The following is a 17652-nucleotide window of genomic DNA, read 5'->3' on the forward strand; positions in this document are numbered from 1 at the left end:
CTGATGCATGTGACTGAAGTATTTAATGTATCTTCAGTTTTTTGTAATGGTACCAATTTCTTTTAAATATTTACAATATTTCCAAGTTTCTAAGATGAATTCCAGGGGCTTGAAAGAGTTAATCTGCATGTGTTCATTACCCTTAAGTTAATGACATGTTTCCTGACCATTTAATGTGCCTAGGAAAACATTGTTCACATTTTATTTGCAATCTTGGCATCACAACATGTTGCTATTGACAAATAGCAAGTTTCTTAGGGTTATACACTTAAAGAGAAATAATGCTTCTTCAGACAATTGTCAGAGGTGCTGAAATCTAGCACATAGTTATTCTCCATTTACATTATTTGATATCATTTAGGAGTAAAGGAGACCACTCACCAAATAGCAGAAGCTTATTATAGAGTCATCAACAGGAACACAGAAGGGAAACAGAACTTGCTAGCTAGCTGAATAAATTTCATCATCGAGCTACAGTACGTATATACAAACACATGCAAATATATTACCTGCTATTTATTGAGTGGTCTTTCTGTATCATTTAAAATGATCCATTTGTAGTATCCGCTTTACATTGGACGTGTATACAGAGAAAGACTTTCACACTGACCACTCATACGAGGGCATGCCTCTGAATTTATGTGAAAACTCAAAGCATTTTAAATAAAACATTAAATCTTACATCTTTATTCATCAAGTCTACATATTTGTAGTACTCTGCCTTTAGAGGCATCTGAAATTTAGCATGTAACAGTGATGTCTTAACATAGCTATGTCAGTGCATGACAAACAGCTTGCTGTAATCAAGTTCATCCACACATGAAGCATCCTCTTCTTCAGCATGAACAAGACAGACCACACACAAACACTGCATTATCTGAAATGCTGACATTGTGTTCATTGTCATTCATTATCCTCCATACAATCCCAACTTGTCCCCATGTAATTTTCATCAGTTTCCAAAACCTGAAAACACTTTCAGGACCTCATGTTGATAGTGATGAAGCAGTGCATACAGAGGTGAGGTGGTGGCTGAACTAAAATAATCTATAGTTCAAGTATCAATAAGCTGGTCTCTCATTGGGAGAACTGTGTCCATTGTCAAGGTGACTTGAGAAGTAAAAGTGCAGCCATGAAGAATAAAGATGTAGAATACAAATCATATTTATTTTATTTAAAAAAGCTCTGAGTTTTCACTTAAAAATTTGGAGGCATAACTTTTCAGTACATCTTTTGTGCCACCTGTGTGCACTAAATTTTTGACAAGAATCAAACCTTTTGATAGTTAATTTTAGTTGACCAGCACAGTTAATCCACATTTCTTTAGTTTTCATTTACTGCACAATTCCAGCACATTTTTATGTGTGGGAGTAACAACTACTTGTGAGTGACAAAAATTGGTAACTCACCTTGAAAAGGAATAAACACCAGCAGACAGGAAACACCTGCTAATGCAGCAACCCCTACTCTAGTCCACATGAAATAGGCAACCACAACCATCTCCAATGGGCCTATCCAAAGGTAATGTACAAAAAGAACAGAAGGATCAAATCTGTTCATATCATTTGCCAATAGATTTACAACTTGTCCAGCTACTGCTCCACCTAGAGCAGCTTGACTCATTTTCATTGCCTACAAATAGAAAAAAAATTGAGCAATAATGTCAAGCATAAGGCTAAAGTGTACTTTCTTTTACATACCATTGTTCACTAAAGTAACTAGCAATTCCATGAAAAAAAGGAAAAGGAATCTTTCACGTAGCATTAGATATTTTATAGCATGCAAGAAGAGTTCCAAGAGGAAATCAACCATTACATTAACACATTGATAGTTTATCAGGACAGAACACACACACACACACACACACACACACACACACAAGATTACACTTGGTAAAAAATGGTCACCTCTATGGCAGTTACTTTTTGCTCTTATAAATAACTCTAGAAATATTTAGCATATAACAATAGGATTTATAGAATGTTTTGGCCAGTTGTATTTTAACACACTTTAAATTAGTTGATACCTAGATACTGAAGAGAGAGTGCATACTATACTGCAAACTATTATTGCTTCAGAGGAAAAGATTAGTTACTAATGTTACCAGTTACAAGGCTGTGGAACTGCATTAAATACACTTACCTTTCTGTAAAGCAGTGAACAGCAAGCTACCCGTATCTTCATTCCCATGTGGAACATTGCATGGGATAGGGGATAGAGTATAAGTGATGACACCACAGAGCAAGCAACCATTCCAGCAGCATACATATATGCTGCATGCAGCTCCACTTCGCCATCATGCATGAAGTAACGCAGAAGTCTCCCAAGGAATAGAGGCTGTGCCACTCTAAGGAATCAGTGTGAAAATAATTTTTAATCCTCCATTTAAATACAACTTAGCATTACAGTAAAGTATTACCGTACCCAAATAAAAATTCATAGTCTTTACTAGTATTCAAATACAGACCTATATTTTACATATAAAAGACCTAGGTATTTTAATTATTGAGAAAACTAGATATATTCTAAAGTTAGTTATTTTCCTCTTTTAGGAATACTGGTGTTAAATTCATTTGAGCAATATCTCTGGCAACATGATCACTTTTCCCAAGCAAAACAGAGTGTCACAAACATTGTTTTGTGACTAACTATAGTAATCTTAAAAACTTAATGAAAGCATTGTCCTTTTCTTTTATTCTTGTAAAATTTGAATGAAAAGGTGTGCAGCTGTTTTCAAGTAATTATAACACCTAGTAAATACTCTATGGTATGTTTTTCATACCTATCTGACATGCACCAAGTGCTGAAATTCACTGTAATGTATAGTGATGTTTAGGTTAAACTGAGCATGCCATTTTAAGTTTATTAAGTATGCCTACATTTCACCAAATCTGAAGGTATCTGCAACAAGCCTTGTACCATCAAATATCTGTATAATATTCCTACTGCCACAACATACAGATGACTACCCTTCAACATTTGCCATGTCTCATTTTTTCTTACTGGTTATGGTAACTTTGTGATTACTCATGTATTTCACTATCACTATTCTTTGCTACTATTTGAGTGCTCAATGACTACATTGTTAGTGTTCATATGGAACTTACTGCACTGAATATGAGAAGGTGAATTTATTATTTTTTTAAATAATTATTCATACTCTTTCCGAAAATACTTATACTGAAAATTATGTGGGAAGTACTTCTAGTAGTCAAGCTCATAATCAATCTGTCAGAATAATTTAAGAATTGCATGGCTATTTTGTAAGAATGTTCCACCACCTTAATCATTTCTACATGGTAAAACTTTGTTGAGACATATAGATTTAAATGTAAAACTTACCTCACAATAAGTTCAGCAGACATCTGAATAACACCATAGAACAGTATTTTAAGGCCAAAGCATTTAACAATAACATTTAACAGCTTGGGCATACTATTCCTGGTGTGTGCCTTTTTTACTTCCTTCCGCCACAATCTAGGGAATAAAAACTTTAGTAGACTAACATACCACTAGTGATGGAATTTAAACATCAATGTAACCACTCAGTTGAAGTGGAGATATCCTTCCCAATTGTAATCAATAGTAAATGTGACGTGTAATAAAATTTAACAATAGTTAATTTTTATTTATTTAATAAATTTCCCAAAGAGATTATAAAGATTACTAAAACTTATTTAGAAAGTTAACTGTTAAACAATTGTTAATTCCATTTCTGTAAAGCCTTACTACAAAGGTCTAGAGGAACGCTGACTCAATTTTCAGGGAAACAAATTGCAGTACACTAAGTGGAAACCTATCATTTCCAAGCTCATGTCAGCTGATAGTGTAATTTTAAATTAGAAAATAATTGTTGTATAGTGCATGTAGTGTATGCAGCAAGTCAAAATGAAGAAATAAACAGTGTAGCACCAGGTCTTTAAATTATTGAATAACCTTTTTGTTAATTATATTATACACTCAGGATAAACCAAATGAAAATGAGCTGTTTTAAACAGACTGGCCTTTTATTCTGGATGATTTAGGCACCAATCTCTATCCAGCCATCCTGAATTATGTTTTCTGTGGTTTCTCTAAAACACTAGGCCAATATGAGTGATTCCTGCTATAGGGCCACAACAGATTACTGTTCCACCCCTAAATTAGACCAGGAAATACAAATGCCTGTGTATGATTTTTCTTAAATTGCTATGTTATGACATGTCCAGTGTCATTTTGACACCAATGACGGTGACTACTAGAAGCATTAACATCTGTCCTTCCACGAACAATTCTTAATACTAATTTATATATAAGGAAAGAATGTATTACATTCAGTTCCAATTAAAATTGTGTTTATAGATATATGATCTTGTCTGCAATTGCAAGAAAGAACTTGATACCTTGTTTTATCTAATTTCTCATACTGAAACCTCCAGATGTCAGACCCTCAGATAGGTACCAAATGTTTTATGTTAATATAATATCAACCAGAACTCTGATTTAGTTCATACTATGTGCTGGTGGCCAGTAAAATGGGCATACATGTTAATTTTAAATTAACACCAGAGCTACAGAGCACTTTAAAAACCATAACTTAGAAGCTAGTTGATATAGCTTCTGTGGAGAAGTTTGTAGAGCATTAAACTGTGACTAAGGACCCTGGGTTCAAGGTCCAATGATAATTTTCAAATGTATTTTGTGTAAAATTGTTGTATGGATCTATTAATACTTCCACACATATGATGCAGTTGTTTCTTTATTCCACTGTTCCAATTTTTTATATTTATTCTGTGAAACTACAAATGAACTAACTGCTTCATCATGAGTGATGTCTGTTCTGTCATATGTCTAACAGACCACCACACCTATCTATACAAATGTACTCTGTAGGTCTGCTACTTTCAACTAACAGAGCAAAAGCAGACTGCCAAAAGAACTTTGCCACAAACACTGAAAAGTCCTGTCGTATGTCAGCAAAATGTTTCCCATGTAACTGTTCCACACACAAAAAGTTACCAGTGGGGTTTGAACACAGGACATTTGGTACAATGACCTCATGCACTACCATCTCACCCACATCATATATACAAAACAATCATTGAAAGAGACACTTTATGTACCTGTAGTTCTTGTGTTACTTTTAATTACTTTTTATGCATGTTATACTGGATGACAGCACATAGAATGAACTAAATCGGTATTTTGATTGGTAATCTATTGACATACACTTGGTACCAATCTGACATCTGAAGGTTTGGTTGTCAGCCTCATTCAGATTATTTAAATGTGGTAGAGAACTGAAAAATTGAAAGAATTAGACCAAGAAAGATACTTAGGCACAAAAATGCAGAATCATTTATTTTAGAGATGGTGTTTTACAGAAAAATGAAGACAGGCAGGGTTGTGCTGGGGTACAAGAAAGGAAATGATGATTTTAACAACTTTAGATCAGATTCACTGACAGAATTTTTGTTTCTGAAAACTCCTGGGCAAGCTTTTGTATAATAGATTCGTTGATTATCTGGACAAAAACTGAACACTTTCAAAAAAGGTGAATCCATGGAATCAGGTATTGCCAGTATGGCAAAAATATACAATTATTAGTAAAACAAATTATTTTCAATGTTTTCAGTTTTCTTCAAAGTATTTGGTGCTATTGCCCATGAAATACAAAAGTTGGAAAACTGTCATTGAAATGCAAGCAGGAGAGTGAATACACTCATTACAGGAAACAATATGGAGTGCCACAGTGTTTGCTAATAAAGTTATTGCTGTTTAATCTGTTTAAAAATGATGACTGTATCCAAGAGAATGAAGAATATATTCTGCGCACATGGTGCATGGAAATACTTAATGACCCAACTGTAGAATATTGTCAGAGGAGCATATATTCTGACAACATTGCAGCCCAGTGGCTCATGAAAAATGAACTGGTTATGAATTGAGAACAACAAAGTACAAAATGTTGAGAATTAAGTTCGCTTTGTGTAAGTTTAGAGGTCAAAAATACAAAGCAGCAAGAAGTATATTGCACTGAAGTTAATTATTATTGTGAATAATGACCTGAAATGGAAACAATTCTAGAATGAGATCATCTCTTGTGCTTGGTAGAGCACTTGGTCACAAAAGGCAAAGGTTCTAAGTTAAAGTCTCTGTCCAGCACACAGTTTTAATCTGCCAGTTTGTCAGAATAATTTAAGAACTGAATGGCCATTTTGTAAGAATGTTCCACCACCTTAATCTTTATAATGGAGCCAAATTTCTTACAGACAGGCAAACCTATGCTGTATCCTCATCCACCACTACTCCATCCCTGCCCCCAAACCCCTCACCTCATAGTTCATATCCCTGCATAAACTTTGATGCAAGAACTGTCCCATACAGCCTCTCACAACCATCTATTCCAGTCCAATCACAGGCCTCTCATCCCATATGAAAGGACTAACTGTGGAAGTCAGCAGCTACAAACTAAGCTGTAAGCACCACCCTGCTTTCTACATGGGCATGACAACTCATGCTGGCTGTCTGGGTGAATGGCCACTGACAAACTGGGAAAGAGAACTAGACCAACCACTTGCTGAACATGCTGACCCACACAATGTGCCTTACTTTAATAACTGTTCCACAGCCTGCACCATCTGGATCCTTCCTACCCACACCATTTTTCTGAATTGTGCAGGTGGAAATACCCCACAGTCTTGTAATAATGATTTTATAAACAAAAATATATTTAACGTAAGTGATTACTCATTCTTAGCAGGAATTTTAACTTTCACAGTAAAATAAGTAATCTATTATTGTTTCTGAATATCCATTACAATTATGAAAATGGTATGTTGTGTTTATATTCTGCTCCTTTACATGTACAAAGTTTCAAATATTAAGATAGTTCCTCATATGAACTTAGTATCTAAAATTTAACCATTTCCTCCCAGAACCTCAAATAATGAAATTTTTTATAATTAAAAATATTAACAATGCCGAAATTATTTTATTGAGTGCATCAAAACAAAATTTGGGTTGGTTGTCTCAGATGTAAGAGTGAAAAAGCAAGTTTTAGTAAGTCTGACTTATCTTTGGCAAAATTAACCTTTTGTGAATTCTTTTTGCATCTTACTAAGTATTTAAGAATAACATCTAAAACCTACAATAAGCAGAATAGTTGACAATTCTACTTTACCTTTCAAATTTATCACCAAGATAATCTGATTTGTGTTCCTGAAGTGGTTCATACAAATCATCTTCTTCTATCTCCCTCTTAAGTCCTATCTTGAAAAAATCTAAAGTCCACCTAGAAAAAAAAAAAAATTCCATTCAGCTTTTAATGTGAGAATAACATGTTCATTCACTTTCCTGTCTAAGTTACAATTTCAAAACGTGTGCATACCAGAAAGTTAGTGCAGAAATTGGATTTGCCGTTGATCTAGGATGTGGCTGTCTGCCATGTTGTTTCAGCTCTTCCATAATATGCCCAGCTAGCTTCTGCAGAAAATTGACAAAAACTTGCAGTAGTTATTAAAATTTAACACTTTCTGATAGAAACAGATTAATGAACTAGTCTCTCTTTCTTAGTCATTTTAAATAAAAATTTAACTAGACAGATAAATCTACCACATCATATCTAAGTTCGTTTCCTATGCTTACAATTTGACCATTAAAATTACCAGTTCAGTTGGTGACATACTGACCTGTAAGTTAGGTGTTGAGTAAAACATTCAGGAATGAGTAATAAATGAAAGACTAACTTTCGTGCCTACTCTAAAAATGTAGAGGTAGGATCATACAGGGCAGCTGTTGCTGAATTTTTACAGCATAATTGACGAGCGCTAAAAATGCATAAAGGGTCATCATCCCATGTTAGATTAACCAAAAAATGAGATGTGACACCCATTGTCTCAGATTTTGATGTAACTTGGCATATTTGTTTCTTTTATGAATCTAATTAAGGAACCAAAATATTTTTGAGTTAACAGATTTTGGTTGAAAGGGAAAGGAAATTTAGCGAATTCAAATACACCCATGTTTATTTCTTCCCTGTTAACCAACTAATACTGATCAAATTTTATTTGTACATGGATCAATATGTAAAGATTTTAGAGGAATATGAATTAAACTTTAAATTTCACAGAGCCAGGAAAAATCTTTAATTGCAGTCTTCAATATTTTTAAAATCAGATATTGAGACCTGCTCTAAGAGCAATATCAGTGAAAGGAAAAAGGATAATTGAATATCTTTATTCTTGATCTGAAAGTTCTCTATCAAATAAGAAAATCAGTAGGTTTATCACTCCTTTGCTGTTTATTACTTTACAGATGAAATTAACAAAATTAATATTTCCTTGCAGTTCCTTTTGTTTGGCATCATACACCTTGCTCTTTAAAAATTTGAAAAGCAAAAGGGATGTAATAGAACAAAGATAAAATACTGTACATAATGTGCAGGTATGAAAATTACACTGGAAAAAAATAGTATGCCAGTGTGCCCATTTAGAGGTTTCCAGTTAACTGAAGATTTATTGTTGCAACAGTTCATATGGAGTACATGAAATGATTACGTTCACAGATCAATAGCACAAACAATGCTGAGGTACCAGGTATTGATCCAGGCTGTAGCACCCATATTAGTATGTGGTGTAGCCTCCACAGGCAGCTGTGCATGCACTGACTCTGGCATCCAGTTTATCAGATAGGTGGTGCACACTGTTCTGGGGCACGTTATGCCACACCTGCTTGACCTATACAATCGCCTACCTGCTGCAAAATTGGCTTAAGAATGGGTATAACAACATTCTGCACATATCAGGTGCTGGTTAGTGTCCCCTCCAGAAACAAAGAGTTTTGACTGGGCAAGGCAAGTGTTTCATGGATGAATTCCCTCAGAGTGCTCACCAGGCCTATAGTGTGCACAAAAAATGACCATCACTTTTGTCCAGGCAAAATTTTATTTCATCGTTTAAGACCATGGCATGTCATTCCATCTTCCAAGTGATCTTCTGGCAGCACCTTTCAAACCATGCATATCGATGCTGTGGTGTGAGTGGCCAACCTAGAAGTGTGCATGCCTGTAGTCACTGCTAAAAACCAGTTTGCAACAGTGTGTTTACATACCTGTGCTCACAAGTCCTCTTTTTGTGCTGCAGTAGCTGTACAATCTTCCACTGCTGCCGTTATGACACTTCTAGCAGGCATCTGCTGTGTAGATGTCCAGAACCTTGTCTATGAGTGTGTGACTTCATCTGACCACTGACAAGCTTTGTTGCTTAACTTGGGTGGTAATTCTCCAAAAGGACCATCATGCCACACAGAAGGCCACAGTTTGAACCCCCTTGTAAACTCTCTTGGCTGTAGAAAGCACGAGTGCATCTCCATGACAGTTTCCTGCTTGTTTCTTATGTTTGCACCACAACAAGTCTTCCAACTAGGGAGTTCTCTATTAAAGGGTAGAAAGATTGCACTCTGGTAGCTATGCCACTACACTGTCTGTTGGCAGACAATGTTGAAATCATTATCAGTACATCTACTTTCCCCACAGGTAGTGTATGTTGTCAACAGATCAAAATCTGATATCTTCCCAGGTGTACTAATTTTTTTCTGATAGTGTATTTATGCAGTGCTTTGAACTGATAGCATATTGCTTCTGCCTGCGTGCATTTTGTAATCAATGATGTTAGGGAGGGGTCATTGGCTAATATCCAGGCCTACTTATCCTGTTCACAGACATAGTTGGCATTTGCTATTTAACAGTGTCAACAGCGTTCTGTCCTCAACTAAGGACTTTGTGAGTGATCAAGTATGGAGGCTGGAGAGGTGTGCGAATTGAGTCATGAAACATGACATATTAGCAGGTGGAGAGTTCATCGTGAATGAAGGTCTGTGGTATGGTGTGCAGCCTGAAGAGGAGAGTATGAATGTGAGAAATATGTGAGCCTACTTGTTCAAATATGGCAAAGAGCTCTCTTGAGTTGGGAGGTCAGATTTCTCTATGAGGTCAGCCGGCAGAAGGTTTGCCAGTGATCCCTGTAGTTTGTAAGTCCTCTGTGTACAACATGAATGCCGAGTTAGTAGCTCCTCTGATGACAAATCACTGTGGCATACAAGAGTTGCCATAGGGTGTGGTGCCAGTGTTCACCAAGTCCCTTGCTGTGTGTGTGTGTGTGTGTGTGTGTGTGTGTGTGTGTGTGTGTGTGTGTAACTTGTTGACACTACACAGCTAATAGTTTGGCAAAAAGCAAGAAAGCACTACTGAGTCAGCCATTGTACGAGATAAACGGGCGAATACTTTCATGTGTATGTGACATAAGCAACCCTTGGGGATGTTAAACTGACCTAAAGGAGGTTGTATATCTTGTCTGACTGCTTTTCTGACAAAGGATACAAGTGTGCATCAGCTGCAGCAATCAGTCTTTGCTTCAGGCAAGACAAAGTATTCAGTAATAAGTCATGTAGTGGTTTTGATTTTTAGGTGAGTGAGGTCATGAAGGTATGCAATACTGCATCAGGGTGAATGGGGTACAAATAGGTGGAAAGTACCTGTTTAAGTATCACACACGATTGGCAGGGAGGAGCCTGGCAGTAAGCACAATTCAGAAGTCAGTGTGGAATTTGGATCCTTTTGGATGTTTGCAAGTTCTGTGTCATCTTTATGTAAGAGCCAGCTCATTCATGTTGATAGGAGATGATGATGATTTGTGACAATCAGCAATAATATCATTAGCTCTGCTTACATAGCAGATGTCTATGGAATATTGACAGCTTAATATGTGTGTTCACCTGAGTCATGTGGGTGGGTGGAAGGGGGATGTCTGCCTGTGTTGTGGACAGCAATAGAGTCAACGGTGATCAGTAAATATTATCATGGAAATGTCTGACTGGCTCAGACCATGAGGAGCTTATGGTCGAAAGTTTACCACTTGTCCTGAGAAGACAATAGCTTTTTAGAGAAGAATCTGAGAGGCTCAGTTGTATCACCAGTGTGTTGCTACAGGACTGCACCTACTTACCTCTCACTACAGCAGTGACAAATTTGTCGGATACTGGGTGTGCCAGCATAACAGCAAGGGTTGAAGCCATTTTAAGAGTGTCAAAAGAATGGATCATTTCATCCCTCCAGGGTGCAGGAGGTGTTTCTGCCAGCTGTAGCACCAATACGTTGGGCCTGGATGGAAGTAGTGTGAGCCACACATCGGCAATGTAAGTTTATAATGGTGAGGAATCTCCTGAGTTCATAGTCTGTATGCAATGGGAGATGATGAATAAACTCGACCCAGTCAGATGTTGGTTGGGTGCCTTCAGAAGAAATGATACAGCCCAGGAAAGTAACACTGTCACAAGTTAGTTGCAACTTGTCACCAATTTCGATCCTTTGTCACGCTGTGCAGCCTGGACTGGATGCTGTTCATTTTCCTCAGTGGGGGAGGGGAGGGGTTGGGATGTCATGAAGGTACACATACAGAAATGCAACGTTGAACAATACAGAATCAATAAACCTTTGCTAAATCTGAGCCACAATCTAGAGGTCGTAAGGCATGGAACACCACTCAAAAAGTCTGAAAGGGGTGACGAGTGCTGTCATTGGTATGTCGCCTGAATATGAGATTTTGATAATCCGTTCAGCAGTTAGACACTCTGAACACTCACACACCTTTGAGTAGTAGTTGTCCTGTATATGTGGGATCAGGGAGATGGCTAGAGTAACAAGTGTTTTGAGCTCTATAGCGTCTCCCCTCTGCCTCCCCCCCCATGCACATATAGATGAAACAAACCATCTTTTTTGAGGACAAGGCTCATAGCAGAAGACTAATTGCTGTCCAAGGGGTGGATAATGCCAGCATCTAATAGTTCTGACAGCCATTTTCACATGATGCCTAAGGGGGTGAGGCGGCAAGCCTTGCAGTGTATGGGTGGTCCCCGTGTAGCATTGATTTTATGTTAAATACCATTAGTAATCCCTGCCCTTTTCCCACCATGTATACTCGCAAAAATAGGGGTACAGTCGAGGTACAAGATGGGCATACTCTGGGGAGAAAAACAGAAGCAAAGTGCCACTGACCTTAGAGTCCTGCAGAGGTGGTGATGCTTAAGAGGGTGAGTGTGGCTGCAGGCATATTGACTGTACATGTGCTAGTTGGCATAGTGTTTGATAAGCCTGCAACAGTTGCTTAAACTGAAATGTTTAAGAAATTTCATACCAAGCACAGGTTCTTCAAAATATACAACAAGGAATTTCCAGATAAAGTCCAGACCAAGAGCAAGATGATGCATTTTAATCTGCTGTGCAGAGTACTGTGATGTTAGACTTGTTAGCAGCATGTAATGGAGTCTAGTCAGTGATGGGTGAGCAGGTACCAAAACTTAGATATGTTGCTGGCCTCTGCACTCATATCAATCAGGAATCAAACTTGTGATGTGATCCAGTATGTACAGGTGGCTACCTTGAGTTTGTGTTTGCCAACTGTTGCATAATATGGTGTGTGTGTGTGTGTGTGTGTGTGTGTGTGTGTGTGTGTGTGTGTGTGTGGTTGCTATGAACTGCACCACTTAAACTGGCTCATGGTCAGAGTCTGGGTACATGCAGGGAGTGTGGCAGTTCCCTGCTGCCTCCCCGAACAGTGCAGAACCAAAAGAGGATATGCAAGTATGGGTGTGCTCCATATCACATGTATACCATCTGTTGGGCTCCGTGTGGAGTCAGCAGTGTGTTCAGGTGCACTTCAGCAGTGGCTTGAGGCTGATCATTGATACGATGTACGTATTGTATGGAGTCTGCGTATCTTCCTGCTGCAGATGCTCAAATGGTTCAAATTGCTCTAAGCACTATGGGACTTAACATCTGAGGTCATCAGCCCCCTAGACTTAGAACTAATTAAACATAACTAACTAAAGGACATCACACACATGCATATCCAAGGCAGGATTCGAACCAGTGACTGTAGCAGCAGTGTAGTTCCAGACTGAAGCACCTAGAACTGCCCTGCCACAGTAGTCGGTGCTGCAGATGCTCTCACCTCTGCCTTATGTGAGTTGGTTGGTGGTTTGGGTGAGAGGGGGTGCCACACTTGTCAGCTTCATCCTCTTAATGGACACAGACAGGCAAGAAGGTGTGTGTAAGAATGCTATAGGCTTGATCCACGAGATGAAGCTTTGTCTCCAAGGATCAGAAGTGTGCGATATGACTCCCAATTCATGTGATAGTTTAACCAACCACAAAGTCCATTACACAATATCAGGCATATACTCAGCATTTACAAGAGCTCTTTGATCATGCCAGAGGTAAGACGGAGTTGGAGAATCAAGGCTTTCTTCTTCAATGATGTGATGGATGGTTTCTGCTGATAGGTGTGCAACAAGAGTAGCTTTAGCAGTAGACAATTAGTATGCAGACAGGACCCAATAACTGACGAGATCAGTGTTGTAATGTAGGTAACTGATGAGGCAAATGTGAAACCATCTGTGATGCCCTGGATGTTGAGGTTGTTGACTAAAGCAAACAAATTCTTGGGATTGTCTTCCTACACAGGAGGGTCATTTCAGGAATCTGCCAGCGAGAATTTTGTAGGCATAGACCCAGTCAGGGGACCAAAGGACCTCGGCAGTGATGATGAGCTGCAGTCATTAGATCTTAATTGAGTGCCACATACAGAGGTTGAGCTTTAGAGCTGCATCACCTGACATCACCATGGGTGGGTGGGTTAGATGGTTGGTTGGTACCAAACAGCAAGGTTGTCAGTGCAATGATCTAAGTTGGCAGAAATCAATGGAGGAACAAAAACAGCACAGTCCATTCAAGGGGAAGGAATAACAGGCTAACAAAGAGGAAAAAGGGATGTCAGTGCTGCAGAAAGTGGAAAGAACAGGGGGAGGTGGGGGGAGGGGGGGGGGTGCAAATGGGGATAGCAGCAATACTCCAGAAACACACTGCCACTGAACTGTCCCTACACCGGCACCATACCATTATCACTATTCTCTGGGGACAGCAACAGAGGAAGAAAACAAGGAAAGGGGAAACAAAACTGCACAACTGACTACGTAAAATGAAGGGAAAAGGCTGGGAGAACCTGGCTGATATGGAGGTATGGTCAAAGCCTCCATAACCAGTGCTTACCTAACTGAGGGACTAATTCCACAGGAAAAATTGAGGGCTTAAACCTTGGAAGACAAACCAGTGTCACAAAGAAAACCGAGGACAGACTAACCATGCAAGGGTTGACTGCTAACACCCAAGACAGGGAAGGTGGGAGGGCATATTTAGTGTGAAGGGCCAAAAGGCAGATGCAGTCCAGCAAAGAATGGACCACAATGAGGGCAGCCCCACAAATACCAAGAGGGGCAGCTCACTGGAGTAAAAAACTCTAGGTCAACCTAGCATGGCAAGTACAAAGATGGCAGAGGGTGGTAGATTCTCACTGTGAGAGGCAGAAGGAAGAACGCCACATGGTGGGAATCTCTGATTGCACAAATTTCATTAGACATGAGGGTAGCCTCTGAAGAGTCAGCTCACAGTTGGGGAAAAAGGAATTTGAGGTAAAGATGCGAATCCACCCCTGAATGGGGGGTCAGAGTGGAGGGATGTAAGTGGTTTCTCTCCCATCCATAAATCATCAAGTTCATTAACTGGGATATGTATGTGACCAGGAACCTGAAGGAAATCAACTGAACAAGCAGCATCACCAAGCTCAGTGAGAAGTTAGTGGACTGTAGAGACCAAGGGGTGGTGTTTAATGAAGCAAAGGACCCAATAGATGGCCATCAGTTCCACAGTAAACACCCAAGAAGTGGCAGGCCATGGAGGGTGCTCCATGCCAGCAGGAAATATGAAGGAATATCCCATATATGAGTGGATTTAGAGCCATCAGTGTAGAAAAACAATGGCATGCTGAAACACCCATAAGAGTGTTCGGAACAAACAGTGGAACACCATTGGAGCAGTGGAGGCTTTCGGATCCCAGAGGAGATCCATATGAATCCTGGGCTGAGGAACTAACAACGGGGAGAGGGTGGTTGGGAGAGAACATGGGGAAGAGGACAAGGAGGGAGATGGGAATCATTGCAGAGAGAAGTGAGGCAGAGCCCAACTGGTAAACCCACCCAAGCATGGGCAGTGGGTATTGGCTAGCCTGAAGCCACGAAACGAATTGAAAGGGGGGGGGGGGGGGGGGGGTTGAGCAGAAAGAGAAAGAATAGTGGTGGAAAAGGAAACTAGGAGCTGGGACCACCAAATTTAAAGGGGAGGGACCCCAGTGGCAACCAGAAGACTATCTACAGAGCTAAGAGCTAGTGCAAAAGACATCAGTGGCTTCATGGGTACCACAATGGTGAACTGGATCCAAGAGGAGCAGTGCAGAAGGGGCAGCTGAGCCACAAATGCAACCACCAAAAGCACCTCATGGGTGGCAGGACTTGTGGCTTCATGTCACACTGATAACACATGGCATTGATCTCTGTAAGGTTATCTCTCTCAAAAGCCAGAATAAAGGCACTGGCACCAGTACCTTTTTCCTTATGACCTTTCTGCACATGTTGAACAAAATGAATGCACGATTGTTCTAGATTGGGCCAGAGTTCATCAGCTTGAAGGATGAGTTCACTATAAAAAATTACTCCCTGAGTCATATTCAGACTGGTCATCACCAAGGGCTGCAGACTGGCAGCAGAAGAAATTTTGATCAATATGGAACACAAATGCATCTTACTGAGAGACTCCACTTCACTTTGCCAAACTTTTCTTCAATATTTTTCACAAGGGGGAAAACAAAAAAAAAAAAACAGCATTATGGTGGTGAGAGTGTCCCCTGACCTTTTATTACAGACCAGGTAACAGGAAAGGTGTTTCATACAAATCCAGGTAGCACAGCCGTCCTCACAAGGTGTAATGAGGGAAGGGAAGGCTACATAAGAAGCAGAATTCAGTGATCCCTTACCAACTGTACACACACCTGTAAGATGGCCAGATTTTTAGAGCTTTATTAAATTTCATATGAAAGCATTTTCTCTGATCAGTGGCTCTCCCCGTGGGCACCACCTAGCCACAGCAAGGGCTGTCTGGTAAAACAGCCATTGTCAGGAGTTCTGATGCTCCAGAATGACAAGCAACCAGTCCTAGGCATACATTGGGAGGCAACAGCTCAGGTATCAGAAGTTTGATTCTTGTGTTGCCACAGGGCCCAAACTGATGGGTACATAATAGCCCCACAGCAAGGACTGGCTATACACACTGGTGACCTAGCAGGGCATAGGGAGGCTATGGCAGGGTAGGAAGAAAGCAAGCAGAGGAATCCATGCTGTAGACACTAAGGATGGAGTTTTTTCCCATATGGCTCACACTACAGAGGGAAAATTTAAAAGTGGAAATCAAACACCAACGGGGACCCAAAAATGGCAAAAGATGATAGAAGGCAAAGGGAATAAAACCCAAGGAATACAGGAAATCAGGTGGATAGCCAAGCTGACTTCAGTAAGAACACCAAGAGGGGAAGGAGAGGGCAACAACCAAGGACCAAGGATGGAGAGGGAGGGGCATGTGGAAGGAAATGCAGCACTGGAAGGAAGACTGTTGCAGCAGCTCAGGGCCCTGTGGGTGCCATGCACAAACTCTTGAACTAACAGAGTATGACATATTCCTCTGGGCCCTGGTGCTTTGTTTAGCTGTTTCTCAACACTGCTGACACTAACATTGATTTCATTCATCTTTTCAGTGGTACAAGGATTAAACTGAGGCAGTGGTTCTTTGATTCCTTTATAGAGGAACATTTGAAAACAGAGTTAAGCATTTCAGCTTCTGCTTTGCTACCATCAATTTCAGTTCCTGTCTCATTCACTAGGGGCTGGTGCTACTAACAGCCTTTACAAATGACTAGAATTTCTCTGGGTTCTGTGAAACATCATTTGACAATATTCTGTTGTGGTAGTCATTGATGGCATCATGCATTGCACTCTGGACAGCCAAACACATTTCATTCAGCTTATGTGTAGCTATAGCCCTACACTGTTTTACACCTTTTATGGAGTAATTTCTGTTCCCTTAAGTTTCTTTACAGTGACTGCAATCTATAGAGATTCCCTCCCACTATGAACTGTTGTACTCAGTACATATCCATCCATGTGCATGGCCAACTATTCTTGTAAGCTTGAGCCAGAGATCCTCTACACACTCCTGCCCAGTGCCAAGTTTCAAATTCCTTATTACTGATTTTTTAAATCCAGTTTATTGGACAGACATTTCTGCTCGTTTTAATTGTTCTTTGTACTTAGTAATCCTTGTTGCCACAACTGTTTCATGGTCAGTGATACCAATTTCGGTATGAACATCCATAGAGAGGTCCAGTCTATTTGTTGTCCAAAGATCCAATATTTTTCTATCATGAGAGATTCGTAACTATCAGTTCTACATTTACATTGATATTCTGCAAATCACATTTAAGTTCCTGGTAGAGGGTTCATCAAACCACCTTCACAGTTCTCTGTTCCAATCTTTCATAGTGTATGGAAAGAACTAACACCTTTATCTTTCCATACGAGCTCCGGTTTCCCTTATTTTATCGTGGTGATCATTTCCCCCTATGTAGGTTGGTGTCAACAAAATATTTTCAGGGAAGGCATTTAGCAATGTTTCACATGATGTCTTATCACACTCACCATTAACAAAACTGTAATTTTTCCCAATTAATTTTTGGA

The 17652-nt window shown here is 39.6% G+C and overlaps 1 protein-coding gene across 1 annotated transcript in view; it reads right to left on the reverse strand.

Moving 5' to 3' along the window:
• LOC126335143 (ATP-binding cassette subfamily C member 4-like) overlaps positions 1–17652 on the reverse strand; it is a 109399-nt gene that overhangs the window by 74932 nt on the left and 16815 nt on the right. The window contains exons 2-6 of the mRNA XM_049998104.1: positions 7370–7464; positions 7163–7273; positions 3343–3477; positions 2143–2347; positions 1410–1632 (exon numbers count right to left, since the gene is read on the reverse strand). Coding sequence (XP_049854061.1) covers positions 1410–1632; positions 2143–2347; positions 3343–3477; positions 7163–7273; positions 7370–7446 — 751 coding nt within the window. The 5' untranslated portion in view covers positions 7447–7464. The remainder of the gene's footprint in view (positions 1–1409; positions 1633–2142; positions 2348–3342; positions 3478–7162; positions 7274–7369; positions 7465–17652) is intronic.

This window comes from Schistocerca gregaria, chromosome 2 (assembly GCF_023897955.1).
Source record: "Schistocerca gregaria isolate iqSchGreg1 chromosome 2, iqSchGreg1.2, whole genome shotgun sequence".
In the NCBI taxonomy this organism is placed as follows: domain Eukaryota; kingdom Metazoa; phylum Arthropoda; class Insecta; order Orthoptera; family Acrididae; genus Schistocerca; species Schistocerca gregaria.